At 49.7% G+C, this 21457-nt stretch overlaps 8 protein-coding genes across 8 annotated transcripts; 5 read left to right on the top strand and 3 right to left on the bottom strand.

Moving 5' to 3' along the window:
- Positions 1 to 191: 191 nt before the first annotated feature.
- On the bottom strand, positions 192 to 1025 carry LCP9604111_2083 (uncharacterized protein; the record flags this gene model as incomplete). The annotated part of the gene is made up of 2 exons (XM_039069521.1): positions 192 to 917; positions 972 to 1025. 2 exons carry the CDS (start codon positions 1023 to 1025, stop codon positions 192 to 194), a joined length of 780 nt encoding a protein of 259 aa, XP_038932210.1.
- A 442-nt stretch (positions 1026 to 1467) lies between these two features.
- LCP9604111_2082 (kinetochore subunit FTA4 family protein) lies at positions 1468 to 2386 on the top strand (the record flags this gene model as incomplete). Its single annotated transcript, XM_039069520.1, has 4 exons — positions 1468 to 1633; positions 1724 to 1892; positions 1946 to 2008; positions 2077 to 2386. 4 exons carry the CDS (start codon positions 1468 to 1470, stop codon positions 2384 to 2386), a joined length of 708 nt encoding a protein of 235 aa, XP_038932209.1.
- Positions 2387 to 2872: 486 nt separating this feature from the next.
- On the top strand, positions 2873 to 4290 carry LCP9604111_2081 (uncharacterized protein; the record flags this gene model as incomplete). The annotated part of the gene is made up of 3 exons (XM_039069519.1): positions 2873 to 3667; positions 3729 to 3783; positions 3836 to 4290. 3 exons carry the CDS (start codon positions 2873 to 2875, stop codon positions 4288 to 4290), a joined length of 1305 nt encoding a protein of 434 aa, XP_038932208.1.
- Positions 4291 to 5216: 926 nt separating this feature from the next.
- Positions 5217 to 8940, top strand: LCP9604111_2080 (putative cell wall biogenesis protein Mhp1; the record flags this gene model as incomplete). Its single annotated transcript, XM_039069518.1, has 2 exons — positions 5217 to 5268; positions 5366 to 8940. The coding sequence occupies 2 exons, from the start codon at positions 5217 to 5219 to the stop codon at positions 8938 to 8940; spliced, it is 3627 nt and encodes a 1208-aa protein (XP_038932207.1).
- Positions 8941 to 9489: 549 nt separating this feature from the next.
- Positions 9490 to 11779, top strand: LCP9604111_2079 (ATP-binding cassette long-chain fatty acid transporter PXA2; the record flags this gene model as incomplete). The annotated part of the gene is made up of 4 exons (XM_039069516.1): positions 9490 to 9996; positions 10069 to 10705; positions 10756 to 11653; positions 11704 to 11779. 4 exons carry the CDS (start codon positions 9490 to 9492, stop codon positions 11777 to 11779), a joined length of 2118 nt encoding a protein of 705 aa, XP_038932206.1.
- Positions 11780 to 12197: 418 nt separating this feature from the next.
- Positions 12198 to 13372, top strand: LCP9604111_2078 (uncharacterized protein; the record flags this gene model as incomplete). Its single annotated transcript, XM_039069515.1, has 4 exons — positions 12198 to 12255; positions 12354 to 12679; positions 12768 to 13193; positions 13265 to 13372. The coding sequence occupies 4 exons, from the start codon at positions 12198 to 12200 to the stop codon at positions 13370 to 13372; spliced, it is 918 nt and encodes a 305-aa protein (XP_038932205.1).
- Positions 13373 to 13722: 350 nt separating this feature from the next.
- On the bottom strand, positions 13723 to 16783 carry glpV (glycogen phosphorylase; the record flags this gene model as incomplete). Its single annotated transcript, XM_039069514.1, has 8 exons — positions 13723 to 14130; positions 14183 to 15948; positions 15996 to 16073; positions 16120 to 16223; positions 16278 to 16339; positions 16391 to 16426; positions 16491 to 16503; positions 16557 to 16783. 8 exons carry the CDS (start codon positions 16781 to 16783, stop codon positions 13723 to 13725), a joined length of 2694 nt encoding a protein of 897 aa, XP_038932204.1.
- Positions 16784 to 18826: 2043 nt separating this feature from the next.
- On the bottom strand, positions 18827 to 20183 carry gpaB (guanine nucleotide-binding protein subunit alpha gpaB; the record flags this gene model as incomplete). The annotated part of the gene is made up of 6 exons (XM_039069513.1): positions 18827 to 18926; positions 18997 to 19235; positions 19286 to 19415; positions 19468 to 19596; positions 19653 to 19998; positions 20057 to 20183. The coding sequence occupies 6 exons, from the start codon at positions 20181 to 20183 to the stop codon at positions 18827 to 18829; spliced, it is 1071 nt and encodes a 356-aa protein (XP_038932203.1).
- Between the last annotated feature and the right edge of the window lie 1274 nt (positions 20184 to 21457).

The raw sequence follows: 21457 nt of genomic DNA, 5'->3' as shown, positions 1-21457 counted from the left end.
AAATGAGGTCGGCGACGAGTGACCATCAACTTCTTAACCATGGGAAAGACAAGAAACAACGACAATTAATTCAGGAAAATGGGGAAAAATTGGGAAAATTAAGAAAATGATATAGAATTCTTAATCCTTCATCCTTTCTACATATAATTCCGATATTCTTCTTGAAATAACAAACTTCTATGTATAACGCCTCACAATCGTGCCTTGTCCTCCTCCAGCAACTGAAGGCCTGTGAGCTTCTCCAGCTCCTTGACCGCATCTTGGGTCTTTCCAAGTATGACTTTGACTGTACGCATGCCAGCGTTCTTCGCCCCCTTCAGGTTCTCGCCAATGTCATCGAAGAACACAACATCGTCGGGATTAGCTCCGGCTAGTCCTCGTCTCTTAGCTAAATTGTCCATCTCCTGCAACGCCACCTGGTAAATTTTGGGGTCAGGTTTGCGGAGGCCCGTGTGCGCAGACGAGATGAAGAAATCGAATTGCTTCTTCACTTCGGATGCTTCATTGTATTCATGTCCGTCGGGGAATATAATGGTGTTGGATAGAGCGCCCATCAGGAACTGTCCTGACTCTCTCAATTTCTTCAGAGCTGGGTAAATATAGGGGTCTGTCGTGCGAGATACCCGCATCATCTCCCAGAATAGCCATTCTGCATCCACCGTCGGCATTGGAGGAATGGTAGAACCATTTGTGCCTTGTTTCTTTTGAAGTTGCTGTTGGAATTGCGCCCATAGTTCCGGGCTTGCCAGGTCCGCATTGAACCCCGCAAAGAAGTCCGTGTCCACCCCGATGTCGCCTCGCTCGAGCTTGTGCCAGCTACCGTTGGGCGCGGTTCGCGAGATACTGAAATTGATCCATCCTGATGGGATGTTTCGGATAATCTCATAGTCAAGAATAGCTTGTAGCGGGGATGCAACCTAGAGATTCGTCAGATATGTATCTTTAATTTATGGGTCAAGTGGCCGACTTACACACACTCCTCCAACGTCGAACAGTAAGCCCACCGGTCGCTTGATCTCTGCCATCTTGAGATGATAATGAAGGAGGCTGCTAGTGATGATAGGGGTCACTGCAAGATATGCTGCAGTTTATTTCTAACTCGTAAATTAAATGAGTTGTGATGGGAATTGCACGAATTGGATTACATACTTTGAAAGCGATCTGGACGGTTAGATTGCCGAGGTACATACACTCTAGACCGAGGATATACTCCACACCAAGAATTCCCATTATTACCCTACTAAGATCATGTATGAAAGATCAAACCATTATTCAATTGTTACCCTTTAAATCCTTTCCCTTATTTTATCGTGGTCTATTACCCAAATCGTTATTGTCCATCCCGCAAAATCGTATTTATGGAGAGACACGTGATGTCTTATCGATAAGGTCGTGCTCAGAGAAGATCGCGGGACTTTTGGAGAATCAACAATGGTACTTCTCTAACACCATTGGATTTTGTTCGATATGGATTCAACTCGAACTGTATCTGAGTTGAAATCTGCGTTTATCTGGAGCCAAGTCCGTATTTTCTCCGAGAGCCTCGATTTACCCGAAGACTGGCGAAACTATGCTGCTGAAACCACAGAAGGTGATCTGAGTGACAAGGTCATTGAAGATGTCCTACACAAAGGTCAGAACACAAATCACAATTGAACAGCACAATTCTTTACGGATTTGCGCCCATATACACAAGATGAATACGATACTCATAGCACTATAGTAAATGCAGCTGCTAAGCAGCACAATCGCGTTGTTTATTCCTCCCAAGCGATACACCATGTCGCCCAACAGATTGCAAACTTGTACTGGTCTTCGGTTAGTCAAGAGGCAAGAAGTCGGGATGCTTTTGCTCGAGGTATTGAAAAAACAACGGATTTGTCAAGGGGGATGTAAGTTTCCATCCATCTCTATACAAGGTATGACAACACTGACAATGATTTAGGAACATCACAAAGATGCCTGTCATATTGGAAAGCCAGGAAGCAAGCGAAGAGGATCAGGCAAGGTCAGTTTACAAACACATCCGGATTTTCTCTGATTGAAGTTCCACCAGCCTTACACCAAGTCGCACAGATACCTCCAGCTCCGTGAACGTCTCGCGAGCCTCGACAGTCAAAGGCAGCAACGGCAACGGCGGCTTGATCAGTTGCAACATCTTCGACGATTACTCGAGCCATTTGAAGATCCCCAAAAGGACATTCAACCCAATCTTATTACTAAAGATGGAGAACTTGTTCAAGAATTGGAGAAAATGCGCATGCTCGTAGCCAGAGTTGGAGGCCGGATTGCACAACAGAAAAGAAGCAGCGGTGCCCTTGAAACTCACGATTACTCACTTCCAGCCTCTGATCAGAGATTGCAAGCCCTGTTGGATATGCCTTGACGAAACTATAATACCCCATGCCCACATGTGCATACAATACTACACGATTACACATTGCCAATGCCTCGATGGTAGCTTCCTTAATTTTCTACTTGGATTTCGAGCACGTTGCCCTAGCTACAATGTTTCAATATTGCCATATGTACCTTCCATCAGGGCGACACTAGTATAGCCAGCCTCATCATTCATGGATGTCAACAAAAAACATGAGAACGGCAAGTACGTGCCAAGTATGACTGCAGGAATTGAATTATAGACTTCAGAGAGCACGTGTGATTGGACCGGAGCAAATTTGAGCATTTCATACTGGGCGAGAGCCCGTTTTCTCTCCAACTCTCGACCGTCATTGATCCATTACACTTACACACTTGTCCGGTCGGAAAGAAATAGGCTTCGCCCCACCGATATGTTGGGAAACCAACTTTCCTAGATGACTTTTTTTTGTTGATTTTCTTTGCAGCCACATAGTTCTTATTTTCTATCCGAATGAGTGCTCTCGAGAAGACGAGGGAGCTTGTTGGAATGGGACCATCACGTGAGCTACCCCAATCACGTGTTGACCCGTCGCTAGCCCCACCTGCTAGCGTGAGCTCCCAGCACAACACGCTTGTCAACTGCCTACTAGAAACCTGTGAATCTGATCAGAGCTCCGTGGATGAGATTGCTATCGATTCAGACTCGAGTGACAGTGACGATACTGTCCCTGGTTTGAGTGCACCCGCCACCATCGAGGGCGACACTTCCCCCTCCCCTTCCAAGGCTTTCACGCGTGGGCATCGCCGTCGCTCCACGCACGTTACTCGCCGTGACCTTGAGAAGTTTCAATCGGAGGTCCTAGGCGTGGAAAATCACGCCTCTTGGTTCGACGAAGATAACGGCACTAGCACTCCGAAATCCTTCACTCCTGACGACCCTCAACTCGAGGAACTGAATCGCGCTTTCGCCGACGCCGACGTCTCTATGAACACGAACACGTCTAGTATGGCCACCAACGGTAACGGTAACGGCAACTTCTCAGGTTACGTCGAAAACAGTAGTAGCGCGATGAGCATATCCAACATGCCTCCTCGCCAAACTCCGTCTCCTTCCCCTTCCCACACTTCGGTCAGCGGCCAGATCAATGGCGGCGGAATGGGCGCCATGGGTGCGGCAATTCCGATGAACGCTGGCCATCAGATGGACTTGCATCATCTCTATGAGATGGTTGTGGAACTGAGCGACGTCTTGAAGAATAACCGGGATGTGACCAAGAACATCGTCGCGAATGCCGAGGAGATTGTGGTATGTGGGCCAACATGCATTCGAGTTGCTCAAATTGGATATATAGCTAACACACATTTAGAAGAACGGTATTGTCGATAGCTCTGGCCCGAATGGCCAGCAGGGTGACAATCTTAGTATGTCCTTAGGAATATTGATCACATCTTCGTTTACTAACGCCTAAAGCAGCTGCCCGGATTGCCGAACTTGAGCGTGCCCTGGCCAAGGAAAAACTTGTGAGTGCCGATCATAAATACCATCGTGAGGAAAACATGAAGATGGTCCGGGAGTTTGAGCACGCCGTGGGTATCATGCTCGAGCAAATCCGCAATTACTGCCAGAACAACAACATGCACTACCTTGCTCAGAAGAAGCATTACAACAATCTCCTCCAAGCTGAGCGTGACGCCCATCTGGAAAGCCGACTCGACCGGGACTACTGGCATGCTCAAACCATGAAATGTGCCGAAATGATTCGCACCGCCTACCGTCTCAAATGCGAAGAAGATGATGTCCCTACTCGCGTCATCTCTGGTCTGCAGAATGAAGTTCGTGCCTACCGCTTTGCGCTCGGCATGGAAGCCGAGAAACCCGACGAGGAGTATGGCTGGGAATATCTCAAGAATATTCCGGGTCTGGAATAGATAGGGGCTTGTGTGCGGCGGAATATCCCTAGTTCCCGAGGTCCGCTTGACGCCGTGATGACTGTTTCTTTTCATCGCATAACTACCCCTCCGAGGGGTTTGCGTGGGGGAGGTTTTTTTCTTTTTCTTTGTTGTCTCTGCCCGGCCGTTTTTCCCCCAGGACATGGTGGCGTTTTTAGGTGTTTCTATCATCGCGGATACCCGTATTGAGCGTTATGGTGTTCGACACCAGTATCCTCCCCCTTTTTTACGAAACCAAACTCCTTTCTAACACCCCGGCTCTCCCGGCTAATCCACCGTAAACTCCACGATTTATAATAATGTACTCCGTAGACATGTTGTTCTCCATGGTTCTTGTGTCCTCCGCCACCGGAGAGCCGAACATTCTCCGGATTGGTCCAATCGCCAACCCTTCTACTCCAATTATATTAACTCCCCCAATGAGAACACTCACGTGCCCCCTCCCCCCGATTATGTCACCTTAGTCTATGCTTAATTGTGCATTCGGAAGTTCTCCAATGCCACTTTCTCTATCCCTTTTAGTAACCCCTCGCATGATTTCACCATGTATCTCTTGCTGAAACAGGCGATGATGTTGGGTTGTCATTTACTGTAATAGTGATTTAACGCATCTGGCGAGCTCTTGGTCGCAGATTATACGGCATATTCCATCTCCCGCATTTCCCAGCATTTCCACCTTATTCGTTGTCATCGGGCCCCTAGTGTTGTCCACCTGATTCTCCTTTCGAACTGTTTTGCGATTATCAGCGAAAAGTGGGGGACCAGCCAATTATGCGTCGTTCTGTCTAGTCCTATCCAGTCATTGCGTTCTTTATACGACGCCACACCGCTGATAAACCTTCGACAACCACCTGGACATTGCGAAGTTACTTTGTTCCGTCTCTTGACTCTCGAGTGATTTCAAAATGGAAGGAGTTCAGACTGTGGACGTGAGCTGGCTTCATCATTCGCAAAAAGGTGAGTTCCACTTTTTATGCCAGCACATCCCCAACCCCAGGATAGGGTTGTTGGAGATCTGAAGTCGGGATAGCTTCTGATACTCTTGAGTCTTTAGATCACTTGTCTCGCACAAAGTCAGTATCAGCAAGCGATAAGCCTGGTACACAGGCAGAGCCAACGACCCCCCAACCTAAGTCACACCGAAGATCTCGTTCCAACAGCAACCCGCCACCACGCCCAACGCCAGCCCCCTCCACCGCAGAACCGAAGCCAGCCCCCCAGAATAATGTAGCGCCAGTACAAGCGAAACCCCAACCAATTGAGAAGAGCGAGGAGCAAAAGCCATCTACGCCATCACCAGCGCCGCGAAAGACAGACCCTAAGCCCATCGGACGACGAAACTCGTGGATCTCCAGTCTAAGCTCGAAGTTCTCATCTGGGACTACCCCACCGTCTCAACCTAGTCTGAAGGCCCCTCCAGCGAGTCCGAAAACAACCCCAACCATTGATACGCATAACCCATTCGGCGCTGCCTACTCTTTGAGGGACAGGGAAGAAGAGAGGAAAGAAGAGTCCTTTACTTCGACATCGCCCAAATCACCCTCCTTTATTCACAATGCACTACGCAAGTTCTCGTCCAACTCGGGTGGGTTGCCCAAGTTGAATCCCAATGTCGTGGTCTCTCAACGTCGCGTGATGAATGTCGATAAAAATCGGCAACGATGCAAGATTGCGGACTTGAACCAGGCCAAGCTCAACCGCGTAGCGTTCTGTGTGGATGTTGAAATTGCGGGTGTCTCCCATCGGGACGATGACGAGGGAGCTCCTCCAACCAATCAATTACGACAGCCTCAGCCTCTAACTGAAGCTACTAACCATAAGTCTAAGAAGGCTGATCTCAAATTGAAGGACCAAGACGAAGCTGGTGCTTTGAAGCATCCCCAGGCTACATTGGCTGATAAGAATAGCGCGTCCTCGACTCCTGCTCTGGCCACCGGCGATGCGAAGGCCCAGTCTAGCTCTACCCCGACAAATACCACCAGCAGCAAGCCATCTAATGACCCTGCTCCAAACGGGGAAGTGATTGACCACACAAGGAAGCAAGAGAGGAAGAAGAGGTCTGAGGCAGAACGGAAGGAACGGAAGGAGAGAAAGCGAAGACAGGCAGTCGCGAACGGTATAATTCCGTTACAACTCGATGCAGAGAATGACGATGACGAAGAGTATTCTCAAGGTCCAGCGCCAGGTGTCACTCGGCCCAAAACGCAAAGTCACCCGACAACCGATCCAGTGCGCATATATCGCCGTTGTTGCCAGCTACGTGAGACGCCTGTTCTCAAGAGAGTGGTTGACGAGATCTCCAAGCCTTCATCAACACTGGCCGAGTCACCTGGCACGGTAGCGGCTTTGGATCTGAGCAATTTTCCGATGACCTCACAGGATTTGACAACATTCAGCGATTGGCTCGCGGTCGTTCCAGTTCGTGAACTCATTCTTGAAAATTGTGCATTGACAGATACTTCTGTGCGAGCCATCCTTTCAGCTCTGCTTGCCACCAAGACGGTAGAGCAGATGCGCTATCGACGGAGACGATTGCGAAGACCGGAATCTTCAGACTCCACTGAGCAGGAACGATACGGTGTTGTGGAAAAGCTTTCTCTGAAAGACAACCCGAAAATTGGACGGGAAGGATGGCGCCACATGAGCCTTTTTGTGCACCTATCGAAATCTCTGAAATCTATTGATTTGTCAGGTATTCCTTTCCCTCGAGGCCAAGTTGCGGTCGATGTTCGTGGCCCAACCAGCCAATCCCAGCCTACGGCCGACGTGCGAATGGTCTTTGCGAATGCCCTGGCAGAGCGCTTTGCTGGGGATCATCTTGAAGAACTGCTTTTGAGCGAGTGTTATCCTTCGGTCGACGCTGTAAAGCAGATCTGCCAGGCAACCACCAAAATGGGTCTACGAAGACTTGGCTTTGCGAACAATGGTCTGACAAGAGAGGGTCTGGAGCATGTGATCGAGTACCTCAAAGCTGGACAGTGCGAAGGATTGGATCTAGGTGGCAACGCTATAAAGGATGATCTTGATCTACTCACAGCCGCGATCGAACCTGAAACACCGCTTTATGCGCTGAGTCTGGCGGATTGCTCGCTCAACCCGTCGGTGATTTCCCCATTGCTCCAATCGCTTGCGCAAATCCACAACCTTCGGTTCATTGATTTCTCTCACAATCGCGAGTTATTCTCCTCGCAGCCTAGCGCGCTGGGGGCTTTCCGTCGCTTCCTGCCGAAGATGCCGTCTTTGAAGCGCTTCCATCTCGCTGACGTCAACTTGTCACCGGATCATGTCATTGGTCTTGCCGAGGTATTGCCGGAGTGCCCCAGCTTGTGTCATCTGAACATTCTTGAGAATCAGCAGATTGTGGAGTTGGCGTCCACTACAGACCCCGTTGCTCAGGAAGAAGCATGCGCTGTGTATGCGTCTATGATGACAGCTGTCCGTGTTTCACGGACAATTATTGCAGTCGATATCGATGTTCCCAGCGCAGAAAACAACGAAGTTGTCAAAGCTCTAGGATCACAGATTGTGGCTTACTCGCTGCGGAATCTGGAAGGCGGCGCCATTGCAGTCGAGCTTCCTGGCTCTACTTCGTCGCTTGAGGATATCCCATATCCAGACATTCTACAGCATATTGTCGGCCACTCGGTTATTTCCGAAGAGCCTTATGATGATGATGATGACGCCGCTCCCGACGAGGATTATGTTATTGGTGGCACGGGTGTCGTCAAAGCATTGGGTGTTTGTCTCGGGAATCTGGACCAGCAAGGTCTGGATCTTCTTGGTGAGCAATCTCTACCGCCCAGTGGTACCACGACGCCCCGACGCCGCAGGTCCCGAGCTGTTCCTACTAAGCGGCCTCGCGACATGTCGAAAAATCTGCTGGAATCCGCGCGCAATATCAGAGTCCGGATCCAGTCGGCTCTTATTCGCGAAGATCGTGCGGGTAATGACGCGAATTATGGCCGCCTGCAATTTTTGGACGTGACCTTGCATAAGATGATCCAACGCTTTGAGGACGAATACCCAGAGACTCGTATTGTTCCTCAGCTCCCGCCCACTGTTACTGTACCCGACACCATCTCTCAACACTCCGGTGATGATGATGGAAGCAGTTCCTTCTTTGCTAGCGGTAATCTGAACAGCAGCCAGCTTGAGGAAAATTGCTTCGACGAGGAAGACACGGACCAATATGCCGTTCGCCATTCTCGCACCAGCTCCGTAACTTCCCTCCACTCTCGGGCCATGACCTCCCAAGAAGGACACATTCACCGTATCGGCCAGAACCTCCGCCGCGACTTCCTCAACCCGTCTCTTGTTCCTGGAGAGGACGACGAGCCTTTCGAATACGAGGACGATAGTTCGCATATTGCCGCTCTCCGGCAAAAGCTTGATATTCTCCACGATGAGCAGTCTCTCTCTGAATTCGATGACTTTGATGCCGACGTGGCCTTTAACCATCTTGGGACCACCGTCGACGAACTCTACGCTGCTCAGCAGCAAGACACCGAAGCATTCGAGCGCTTCAAGCAGGCCCAGATCGCCGCCCAAATCAACAGCGGTATCCGTCCGAGGGATCAGGTAGAACCCAGGACAGGCCGCAATGAACCAGAGAGCAAATCCTCGTCTTAGGTTTTCTTATTTTGATTTATATCATCTCGATTTATGATCTTGGCCCTTATGTATTCTTCTGCAAGCTTGCGTTTTATCAAACCTGTACATACTAGCGCATGTCTTTGAGTATTATCTACTCACCCCGTTCTTTTGTATATACGTTTCGGGCACGAGAGAAGGGCGGAATCTTGTTATCATTGGCATCTTCAGTGTCATTGTCATTACCGTTTCTGCATGACTACATATATGTATATACATGTGGTTGTTTCAGGGCTGTATCACTCTTTCTAATTAATGAATTCCCCATCTCTATGTATATTTTTCTCATTAAATGCGTTCGAGTATATATTACAAGTAAGATGGTGTTGACTACCTTAGACCAGTGAGATTACCTGAAAGTGGATTCCTCGGCTGAATCTCCCCCAGTTTCCTGGGGTATCACATGTCACCTCCGTCATGGCAATAGCCTCTTTCTCCTCAACTCCTAACCCTTCGACCCCCTCAACTCACTCAACAGCGGACATGTATGCGCCCGAATCTGGCTGATAAGCATCCAATAGCTCCGCCATGGCCGCTCAGTCCAAACTACTACCGCCCGAACGCTCCATCAAACAGATCCTCTCCAGCCTAACATCCCTCTACCTGCGAAACCGAACCAATATCTCACGTGCCGTATACCTCGCCCTCTTTGCCGCGCTCGCCAAACGAATCCACAATGCCATCTCCGAGCAGAAAGCCGCGTCACAGCAGGTAGAGCTGCTCCGACGGCCCGGCACCAGTAGTCTAGGTGATGAGGAACAACCCCGCAAGAAGCGCGTGGGGATCAACCGGGAATTCTTCAAGAACTTGCTCCGTTTATTGAAGATCGTTATACCCGGATGGCGGAGCAAGGAGCTACGGCTGCTGGTAAGCCACACCGTCTTCCTGGTGCTGCGGACGATACTTAGTTTGTACGTCGCCGAGCTGGACGGAAGACTTGTGAGCAACTTGGTGCGCGGTAAGGGGAAGGATTTCTTGCTCGGTCTTGTTTGGTGGATGATTGTGGCTATCCCTGCTACTTTTACGAATTCTATGGTAAGTCTCCGGTTTCCGGTGCTAGATGCGACCGTTCAGTACATTTGCTGACTTGATGTTTCGCCGTATTAGCTCGCCTACCATCAGTGCAAGCTTGCTCTCAGCTACCGCAAGCGTCTCACGGACTATATCCACGAGAAGTATCTGTCTAATATGACTTTCTATGCCATCTCCGCCTTGGACGATCGAATCAAGAATCCCGACCAACTTGTCACGGTCGATGTGTCCCGCTTCTCAGACAGTCTAGCAGAACTGTATTCCAATTTAGCTAAGCCCATTCTCGATATGGCTATTTACAACTACTCGCTCTCCAAGAACGTGGGAGGTGAAGGGCTGTTCATCATGAGTCTGCTAGTGCAGTTGTCCGCCAACGTCATGCGTATGCTGACTCCACCATTTGGCAAATATGTTGCCGATGAGGCTCGGCTGGAGGGGGAGTTCCGTTTCCTCCATTCACGGCTTATTGAGTACAATGAAGAAGTGGCGCTTTACCACGGCCACGAGGCCGAGAAGGATACCCTGGACAAGGGTTATTTCACGCTGATCAAACATGTGAACCGCATTCTGCGCCGGCGACTTTACCACGGATTCATGGAGGACTTTGTGATCAAGTATTTCTGGGGAGCTATGGGCTTGGTGCTATGTAGTGTGCCTGTCTTCTTCAAGATCCCCGGTCAGACTACCCACAGCATGGCAGATCACACTGAAAGTAAGTTGTTGCCCTTTGGTATTGGATTTTTAAATTCTGATGACTCCCAGGCTTCGTCACCAATCGCCGAATGTTGCTTTCCTCCTCAGATGCTTTTGGCCGATTGATGTTCTCCTACAAAGAAATCTCAGAGCTGGCTGGCTACACTTCGCGTGTCTCCTCATTATTGGAAGTGATGGACGACCTCCTTGCTGGAAGGTTCGAGAAGAAGTTGGTATCTTCCGCTTCGACGGCAGAGAATGCGGAGGTGCTGTCTGGTCGGGGTAAAGTTTTAGAAAGCGACGCAATTGAGTTCATCGATGTACCGATCGTATCCCCGAACGGCGACGTATTGGTGCGTAAGCTTTCCTTCACCGTTAACCCCGGCGACCACCTCCTGATCGTCGGACCCAACGGGTGCGGCAAATCGTCTCTTTTCCGGATCCTGGGCGGGCTCTGGCCAGTATACGGAGGTACGGTGAAAAAACCCCCTTTCCATGATATTTTCTACATTCCCCAGCGACCATATCTGTCTCGTGGGACCCTGCGACAGCAAGTGATCTACCCAGATGGAGTGCGCGAGATGCGCGCTAAGGGTGTCACTGACGCCGATCTCTACGAGATCCTATCAGTGGTTGATATCGCGTCCGTCGTAGACCGTCCGGGAGGCTGGGATGCAGAGGAAGAATGGCGCGACGTACTATCCGGTGGTCTGCAGCAGCGCATCGCTATGGCTCGGTTGTTCTATCACCGACCCAAGTTTGCCATTTTGGACGAGTGTACATCCTCGGTGACGCTGGAGATTGAGAAGATTATGTACGAGACGGCCAAGAAACTTGGCATTACTCTCATGACTGTCTCGCACCGACGCAGTCTCTGGAAGTATCACCAGAAGATCCTGCAGTTCGATGGACAGGGCGGCTACATCTTCACCAGTCTTGACTGGGAGCGGCGGTTGAAACTCGAAGAGTAAGTTTCCGCCCTTCCTTTCCGCCGAGCGGTTATTAACAATCTCGCAGTGAGAAGGAAGAGTTGGACTTGCAGTTACGGGCTGTACCGGAACTGGAACGTCGGGTTGCCGAGTTAACGGCTTAGTCTTTTTTTTTTAATTTGCACCATTTTACTTGACAAATGTATGATGTATCATGCATCCACAATGACATTGACCAATCCGATCAAAGACTCGGTCGGCTTCCACTGATATTATGCGGACCCTTGACGACCAGCCAATCAGCGGCTGTTATACCCCATATTAACACCTCGACTTCTCACGATGTGCAGATGAGCCCCCTCAGCGGCCCACACTGATGTCGTTAGATCTCCTTACGTCATACTTCTTGTCTACCTTGTTTGCTATGGCTAAATGCCAGGTTCTACAGGAATTGTACTTAGGATCGTGACTTTGGCAGGTCTGTTTCATTTCTTTTAAATTTGCACTTCGTATCTTTCCAAACCACTCCCTCCACATACCCCATCTATCTATAGAACAAACCCTTCTAAAGTCTATATCAAAATGGCTATATCACAGGCAAATAATGACAACCAAAAGAGAAAGATCATCATCTTCTCCGGTATGCAAAGCCCATTCATATACCCCAAACTCTTCCCTACCCTCCAATCCCAACCACAAGCCCTAAGTCCCAGAACACCCCAAAACTAACACCCCTAGACTTCGACGGGACAATCTTCCTCCAAGACACCGGCCACGTCCTAGTAGACAACCTCGGCTGCGGCGCAGCCTACCGCAACAAACTCGAAGAACAATTCAAAACCGGCGAGCGAACCTTCCGCGACATCTCAGACGACATGTGGGGATCCCTCAGCATCCCCTTCGGCGACGGCTTCGACATAATGGAAAAGAACCTCGAACTCGACTCTGGCTTCCGAGAATTCCACCAGTACTGCGTCCGCGAGGGCTTCCCCTTCAACGTGATCAGCGCAGGCCTAAAGCCCGTTCTGCAGCGCACGCTAGACATCTTCCTCGGCGAGAAAGAGGTAATGTCAAAAACCAATCCCCGCCATCAATCAAAAAATCAATAAATCGTCCATTCAAAAACCCACTAACACATCTTCCCACATAAAGGCCTCCTCAATCCAAATCGTCGCAAACGACCTCCAAGCCCCAGGCGGTATCCCTTGGAAACCCGTCTGGCGCGACAATACAGCCTCAGGCCACGACAAAGCCGAGAGCGTAAACCAAGCCCGCACCAAAGCCCAAGCCGAATGCGAGCCGGACGAGATCCCGCTGATCGTCTTCATCGGCGACGGCGTGTCGGATCTCGCCGCGGCCCGCGAAGCTGATGTGCTATTCGCGCGCCGCGGGCTCAGACTCGAGGAGTACTGTCTCGAGCATGGGATTACTTATACGCCGTTTGATAGCTTTGCGGATGTTAAGAAAGAGGTTGAGGCGATTAGTTTGGAGGATCAGAGGAAGACGGGTGGTGTGGGGAAGCCGGTGCGGTATAACCCGCGTGCGAACATGTGGAGGCGGATTTCTAGTAAGGAGGCTGTATGTTTTTTGGTCCCTTGAAGAGAAGATTGAAAGATTGAAAGAGTTTTTTGCTAATGGTGGTGATTTAGGTTCCTACGCTTATGGCCACGGCTACGCCTTCCCGGGACGAGAAGATGGCGCTTTGGCCGGATTATTTCTCGGAGCCTAGGCAGACTGAGCCGACGATTCAGGAGTGAGGGTGTCGATTTGGGGGTTTTGACGTATTTTATGGTTTCATGTTATGTTTAGATTTCTTGGTTTGGCATGGAGTGGGTGTTTTCGATATCAGTCATTACTGCCTCGAGGTAATATATTCTGTATGTCGAGATAGAGATGTATATATACCTAGTTCTTTAGCAATTGCATATAAAGTGTTCTATTCAATGGCTTGAATACCATGTCTAGATGACTTCTATAACTAACTTATAAGAATGATTGATATACTATTAATGCTAAGGATAACAACCAAAGCCGTGGAGTTCATTAATCAATGAGACGACAAACCAAAAGAAGAAAGACTTAGCACTGCCTTTGTCAAAAAGTGTGTTTAGTCCTTAACAACCAGAGGCTCGATATTCCAGATACCATCAGCGTACTCATTAGTGACGCGATCCATAGAGAAGAATCCCATGCGCGCGACAGAGAGAATGGACTTGGTCAGCCACTCATCCTTATTCAAGAAGGCCTTGTCGATCATCGCGTGCGTGGTGATGTAGGAGTTGAAGTCATCCGAGACGAGGTAGTAGTCGCCGTGCTCATCGATGGAGCTAATGAGCGCAGAGAAGTCAGAGCTGTTGCCGAACACGTCGTCTCTGATTGTCTCGAAGACACGCTCCAGATTAGGGTCCAGCTTGAAGTCGCCGTAGAAGTGGCGGTGACGCAAATCCTCGACGTCTTCGGCGAGATTGCCGAAGAGGAAGATGTTCTCCTCGCCGATTTCACGGGTGATTTCGATCTGTGAGTTGGGTTAGTACAGAATGGAAGGTGGATATGTGAAGAAGACTTACGTTAGCTCCATCGCAGGTTCCAATGATCAGACCGCCGTTCAGGACGAACTTCATGTTGCTCGTGCCGCTGCCTTCGGTACCGGCAGTGGAGATGTGCTCGCTGATATCCGAAGCAGGGCAGATAATCTCCGCCTTGCTGACGTTGTAATCCGCGATGAAGACAACCTTCAAAAGATCGCCAACCTCCGGGTCGTTGTTCACTACATCGGCCACCTTGTTGATGAGATGGATAATAGTCTTCGCCATCCAATAACCGGGGGCTGCCTTGCCTCCGAAGACGGAAACCCGAGGCACCACCTTCTTCTTCTCTTCGGCTGACATGGCCTTGATAGTCAAGTAGCGGTGGATGACTCCGAAGATGTTGAGCTGCTGGCGCTTGTACTCATGGATACGCTTCACCTGCACGTCAAAGAGGGCATCGGGGTTGACATCGAAGCCCGTAGTGGCCTTGATATGTTTAGCTAGGCGCAGCTTATTCTCACGCTTGATGACCGCCCACTCGTTGCGGAAGGGCTTGTCTTTGATAAAGGCCTCGAGCTTGTCTAGCTTTGTGAGGTCCGTGAGGAAGTCATAGCTTCCAAGCTTCTCTGCAATCAACGCAGACAACCTGGGGTTGGCCTGGTGAAGCCAACGTCTCGGGGTGATACCATTGGTGACATTAGTGAAGCGGTCTGGTCCACAGACCGTCACAAAGTCTTTGAAGAGAGTGCTCTTGAGCAGTTTTGAGTGCAGCTCGGCCACACCGTTGACCTTGTGAGAGCCAATGATAGCCAGGTAGGCCATGCGCACCATCTTGGGGTGCGATTCTTCAATGATCGACACGCGCGACAGGAGATCTCGATCCTTGGGGAATCGCTTCTCGACAGATTGCAAGAAGAACATATTAATGTCGTAAATAATTTGCAAGTGACGCGGAAGCAGGTTCTGCATCAACGGGACAGACCATTTCTCCAACGCTTCAGGAAGGACAGTGTGATTAGTATACCCGAAGGTCTTGGTCACGATACCCCACGCCTCATCCCACTCCAAGCCCTCCTTGTCAATCAAGATGCGCTGCAACTCAACAATTGCAAGAGAAGGGTGGGTGTCGTTAAGCTGAATGGCGACCTGATCAGGAAATTCGCCCCACGCGCGTTTTGTCTTCTTGAACCGCCGAATGATATCAAACAGCGAGGCAGCACACCAGAAGTACTGCTGCTTCAGACGCAGCTCCTTTCCTTGCTCGAGGTTATCATTTGGGTAGAGAACCGCTGAGATTGTTTCCGCCCTCTGCTGGTCCGCCACTGCGCTTTCATACTCTCCAGCATTGAACTTCTGGAAGTCAAACTCTCCGCTACTGGCTTTGCTAGACCAGAGACGAAGGTTGTTGGTGGTCTTCGTGCCATACCCGGGAATGGGGACATCATATGCGACGGCTTCAACAACCTCACCATCCTCCCACGAGTGGACGATTTTGCCGTTTTCATCCTGGTACTTTTTAACGTTACCATAGAACTGGATGTCGACTGTGATTTCGTGTCGGGGGAACTCCCAAGGATTGTGATCCAGCCAGTAGTCTGGAACCTCAACCTGGTAGCCATCGACAATCTCCTGCTTGAAGATACCATAGCGGTAACGCAAGCCGTATCCCCAGGCGGGGTAGTTCAGGGTCGCCATACTGTCCATAAAGCACGCGGCCAGGCGTCCTAGACCACCGTTGCCCAATGCCGCATCGTGCTCCTGGTCGATGACGTCCTCGACGCGGAATCCGAGATCGCTCAATCCCTCTGCTACCATCAGCGACGTTCCAGGTCACGATTGTCTGAGCGCTTACCTCGAGCCACATCCTTCAAGCCAACATTCAGCATGGCATTGTCCAATGTACGTCCCATGAGGAACTCAAGCGACAAATCTACAGGGATTAGCCATTGTCTTCTGTCACCGGGCTGGAGACATACAATAGATTCGCTTCTGATCGGTGAAAGTCTGACGCTGCTGAGTCTTGTTCCACTCGATGATCAACCGGTCTCTAAACGCAAGCGCGGTTCCGGAGTACGCAGCCCTATGGAAAGCCAGTCAGCAAGAACGGCTTGAATGAGGTGCACAGAACACATACAACTCATCGCAATTATACAGCGAGCGAGCGAGGGTGGTTTCAATATGGCGCACGAGATCTGTCTGCGAGGCGTTAGATCTGGGGTATCAAGTACGAAAGCCAGTGGGACTTACCTCGAACTCTTCTTTAGTGGTGAATTCAGCAGGCGACTAAATTGACTCCAAGTATTAGCTTGGAACCCCGCATCCCGATACCCTGATTTTCTCCACATACGAATTTCCTCCATCTGCGAGAATTGGTTAGTTCAACTATAAGCAAGTGCTCGCGGAAGGTACTCACGCCTCTCTTAATGGCTCAGGAATGCTAGCTTCCACATGCTTAATCTCGGCAGGCCCAAGGCCAGTGAATGTGCGCTTGTGCTTGGGACGACTGAATCCCGGACCGACAGGACCCTGGAGGTCGGCAATGGGAGCTCCTACGGAAGAAGATCTCCGCTCCCGACGAGGTAGGGTCGATTGGGCTTGGGCCGGTGCAGCTGCAGCTGCATCTGGGGTGGTCGTCGACATGATGGAAAGAGAAAGAGGTGAAGGTGGGAGAGCTGTAAGCTGGAGAAAGTCCAGTACAGGAAAAAGAAAAGAGGATTGAAGAGGAAGCTACTTTAAAAAGAAAAGAGGGGGAGGGGATGTAGTCATGACTTTTGGAGTGACACCGGCCGACATTTTCTTTTTTTTTCGGGTGTTGCCTCTGAATTAATATGCAAATTAATATTCAAATAATATTCGGATACTCCTCTAACTGATTCCAGTCCTCGCCATAGTTATTTTTGGCCAGTAGTGTCCCGTGAAGCCTGTTTCTGGCGTGCTACCGCAGAGAGAAGTACGTCATGACGGATTATCCAAGTCGCAGTTATGTACATGTGACTTTTTATGCCCGAGACAACATCAGGCCACGTCCATCGGCGCTCGCATAAAAGACCCGGAAATGCTCCAACGGCCAATATAAATCCGCAGGGCCTGGAGGGCCTAGAAGCCCAGCTCCTCCGGGCTTCATCGGCTCCACATCAGCTATCTATCGCCCGAAACTATCGAGCTCTTCCGTACCAACCATCCAGCCCATGCCGACTTCTCCGTTTTGCCACGATTTGGTGATTAGATGCCAGCTTGGGCGCATTAGACTGCAAACCTACCCCGCAAATGCCAGCGCACAGACGCATTGCATGAAGCGGGTATGTACCGTGCTTGTAGCCCTACTGGAGTACCAGGACTCGATCGTGAACCTGGGGTAGCCAGATGCATTAGATTCATTGGATTCATTACACGGCGATAGGGCCGTATGCTTCCGAGGGTTCTAGTCCGCGGGGCCTTGTGATATCTATCGGGGAAATCTCTAGTGGTGGGGCGGTGAGATGGGTCGGGGCGGGGTTTGGACGTTGTAGGTTTGCCAAGAATATATTTCCTCCATAGCTTAGTTCTTTATAAAGAGGGTTCCTCTACTTTTTATATCACTCCTGTCCTCACTCCCAAAAGATATCTATGCTAAGCACATCTAGGGACAGTATGGACAACACACTCGAATAGGAGAATTGATTCTCGAAGCTCACTATACATAATAAGCCCGTGTCACGTCCCAATCCCAGCTCCGTTCCACCTGACCAGGGCTCCGGGGGGGACCGCGATCTGGCATAGGGCAAATGCTCAGCAATCCCGATATCGGTCCATGCAAGATAGGTAAGAGTTCTCGGGAGGTTGAAACAAGAACGCTGAACAAGCTAGCAATAAAGAACAAAAGCAAAAGCGAACAAAAAGCATCAGACGTGGAAGCGCTTGGAATCGAATCCCAGGTCAATAGGGAGCTGTAATAGGAGAAGAGTAAGAGATCGCAGATAAAGGAAAACGGAGAAGAGGAATTAGAGGAATAGAGTAATATCAGCAGGACATGGCAATGTCGAAAATAGGAAAACAGCCCTGGTATGCATGAGGGGCTGGAAACAGGCCTCGAGACAAGGCAAAGAAAAGATACAACAGTGAAGACAAGGGAGACAAGGAAAAAAAAATCCCATTGGTGATGGGTTCGTGAGGAATATCGAGCACACGAAGAAAGTCCGGAAAGTATTCAGTCCCGCTACCGGGTTCTTGCCCGGTGGCATTTCTGGGTTGGTTGTCATACGCTCAGTCCGGGACTTATCAAGAAGGAAAGGGCACATGGAACAGAAACAGTAGCTTGGTTGACGGTCCAAACATGCTACTGAGACCTTTATGGAACATAAACCCATATTTGATAGAGGAAACCAGATTAAGTACCAAAATGGGATATCCCCAGGCCAGAACTAGCGCCTGGGAAGTCAGCTGAGAAAGCCATAAAGGCGCCATCAACACCTGCAGCTGGTCAAAAGAAAAAAAGAAAAAAAGCAAAAGAAGCAAAAGAAGACGAAAGGGGTATGGTAAAAACTGTTCAGGCAGTCTCCTGAAGAGGGTAGTAGGGACACCGAGAGCGACGTTGAGAAAAGGGACGGTGATTGGTCGTAAGTTTAGTTGAGAGGGAAAGTGCGCATACGTATGACTCGGTATGAGGGCACTTGTGTGACTGGGTTTTCGGTGTATATTCAACGGCTATAGAATGCCCGAGTCTTTCAAGGCATTCTGTAGGATAGTCTCTTTGACTGCCGCGAAGACCAAACGAATATTCGAGGTATCAGTCGCTTGGGTGAGGCTAAGAGAAGAGAAAGCTGTCAAAAATCACGGTGCGTGGAAACTGGCAATGTAGGATCAAGTGAACTCACTGTGGGTATAGGTTCAAGTGCGCTCGGTTCACCTGGTTGAATCGCCAGAGCAAATACTTGGCGGCACGGTGCACGTCGTTGCCGCCCGAGTAATCGGGGAAGTAATTGCTCAACGGTGATCGCGGCAGCTTCAAGCGGAACAAATCAACTTTGTTCAGGAAAAGGATGATACTTGTCCGCATGAACCATCGAGAGTTGACCACGGAGTCGAAGAGAACCAAACTTTCCATCATACGGTTCTGCAAGTCTGTCAGCTCCGGTATAGTACGTTCGGTGTGGAGCCTCATACCTGATTGCTTTCTTCCAGTAGTACTTGATCATATTCACTAAGCGCAACGCAAAAGATAATCGACGTCACGTTTTCGAAGCAATGGATCCACTTCTTTCGCTCACTGCGCTGGCCGCCCACATCAAACATGCTGTGGCTGGTTAGAGCTATTCCAAATCGTGTTCAAGACTGTTCCCACGTACTGTATGCTCAATTGGCCCATTGTGAAGCGTGTCTCATATATACCGGTGGTCTTCGTCCGAGCCCGGAGCACATCTGAAACATCCGGGACGTAATCGGGGGCCGTTATTCGTTTCGCTTCGTCGAAGAAACTGACCACAGGTTAGAACTCGGCCTTGCGATCGGAAATAACGATAGGTGGACTTACTATGGTGCCGAGTCCATCAGATAAAACTCATTCTGATGTTCCAAAACCGTGGATGTACACGGGTCATTCCAGAGATATGTAATCGCGTCGCCGATTTTCGAATCGAGCGGAGTGTTGGGATCCGGGTCCACGTTGTACTCTTCCAGAAATGTAATGTAATCCTGCACCTTCTGGCTGGACGGTTCGAGTTTGAGATAGTGGTATGCTCCGATAAGGGCTTTTGCGCAATCCAGCAGATTTTTGTACACGGTCAATCGGTACAGCGCAAGTTCTTCGACGGTGTAACCATTTTGGTGGATGATCTTCATCTGTTTTACGATCGTTGATTTGCCGCTTTCTCCAGATCCTGCGCGAGTTTAAAGTCAACCATCAGCTCTCCTCCAAGCGAACACCCGAATGCCTACCCAGAAGAAGAATCTTGCATTCTCTTCGTAGCCGCCTAGAATCTTCTTCTAGCTTGCGGTCGATCTGTTGACTTCGCTTCTTCTGTTCCGCGTCCCCCGCGGACTCCGAGCTGAAACACGACCCCATTGCGAAATCGTCAGTAACCCAGACCAGCAGGGAGAAGACTCATCCACCACGCGCAGGAACAAAATGTGCCGGTCAAGACGGCCGGAGCCTTCGCTTGTAAGACTGCCAAGCGCCACGCACGGGAAAGGATCAGCGCGACCAGGTGTGGAAATAGGGATACGTGAGATCAGAGCCAATTTCAAGAGGACCTAGGTTGAGAAGGTGTCAAGGGGAAAGGCTGAGGTCGAAGGAGTTGCGACAAGCGGGTTTAGAAGGAGAGTTGTTGAGTTCGGGTCTAGCGGTTAGGACGGGGGAGGCGGAATATGTGTAAACGCGGAGAGGCAGGGATGACCTCAAATTAGAGACTGAGCTTAGAGAGTGATAAATGTGAGAGTAGAGTCAGGGTAGAAAAGTGTCCTGAGTCCTAAAAGAATCAGAGGTAGAGTCAGTGCGACCATCGTCATGCTGGGGGAGTGGAGAGGGAGTGTAAGATATGTAAGAAACAGGTACGGCTCAGCTTACATTTGGTAATTAATGTAATTAATCCTGTTTTTAATTTCTTTTTCTTTGTGGTTATAGGTCTTGTATCTTGTATCTGATATGCAATTACCTATATCCAACTGCATCTTTGGGCTTCTTGTTAGATCTGTTCATTTTCTTCTTTTGTCTGGTCCATATATAGCTATGTCCCAGGTCGGTGTAAGGAAAAACCCGGGGGAAACGGGCACGTTCTGCTGTCAGATCTCATTCATTTTAGGCCGGGCAATAACCATCCCAATCACAGATCGTAATACTAGAACTCCTATCAACAAGACTGTTTAAGCGACAGAAAACAGCCCCGGGGGCTCTAATTGAACGGGGCGCCACCAGATGACCCAGGCTGTGCGATCATATGTTCTTATCATGTATCTTCGATCGGAAGTTCGATCATCTTATATAGATTCTATTTACCTCGAATCTCCAATCCAAATCTCTGATTAGGAGTTCTGTACTCCGTACCGTACCAAGTATTCCGTTCCATACTCTTTTAACCCACTCTGGAGCTTTAAAGTGGAGAGTACCGGCAAAATTGGGGCACTGCCTCAGGCAAGGCGGGGTTGGGTTGGGACGCGGAGTACTCCGGACAGCTGGATAGTCTCCATTATATAGGATTGTAGAATTGTATACTTATAAATGCTATGGTTCTGTTGATTTGCATGACCTGCGTGCTGCTTTCATCCTGGGACCACTGACTTCTCTTGGATATGCGGTGAAGCCGGGCACTGACCCTCTCCCCTCACGACAAGGAAGTAGAT

This window comes from Penicillium roqueforti, assembly GCF_015533775.1.
Source record: "Penicillium roqueforti strain LCP96 04111 chromosome Unknown scaffold_02, whole genome shotgun sequence".
Lineage (NCBI taxonomy): Eukaryota > Fungi > Ascomycota > Eurotiomycetes > Eurotiales > Aspergillaceae > Penicillium > Penicillium roqueforti.
This window is presented reverse-complemented; position numbering and strand designations above follow the sequence as displayed.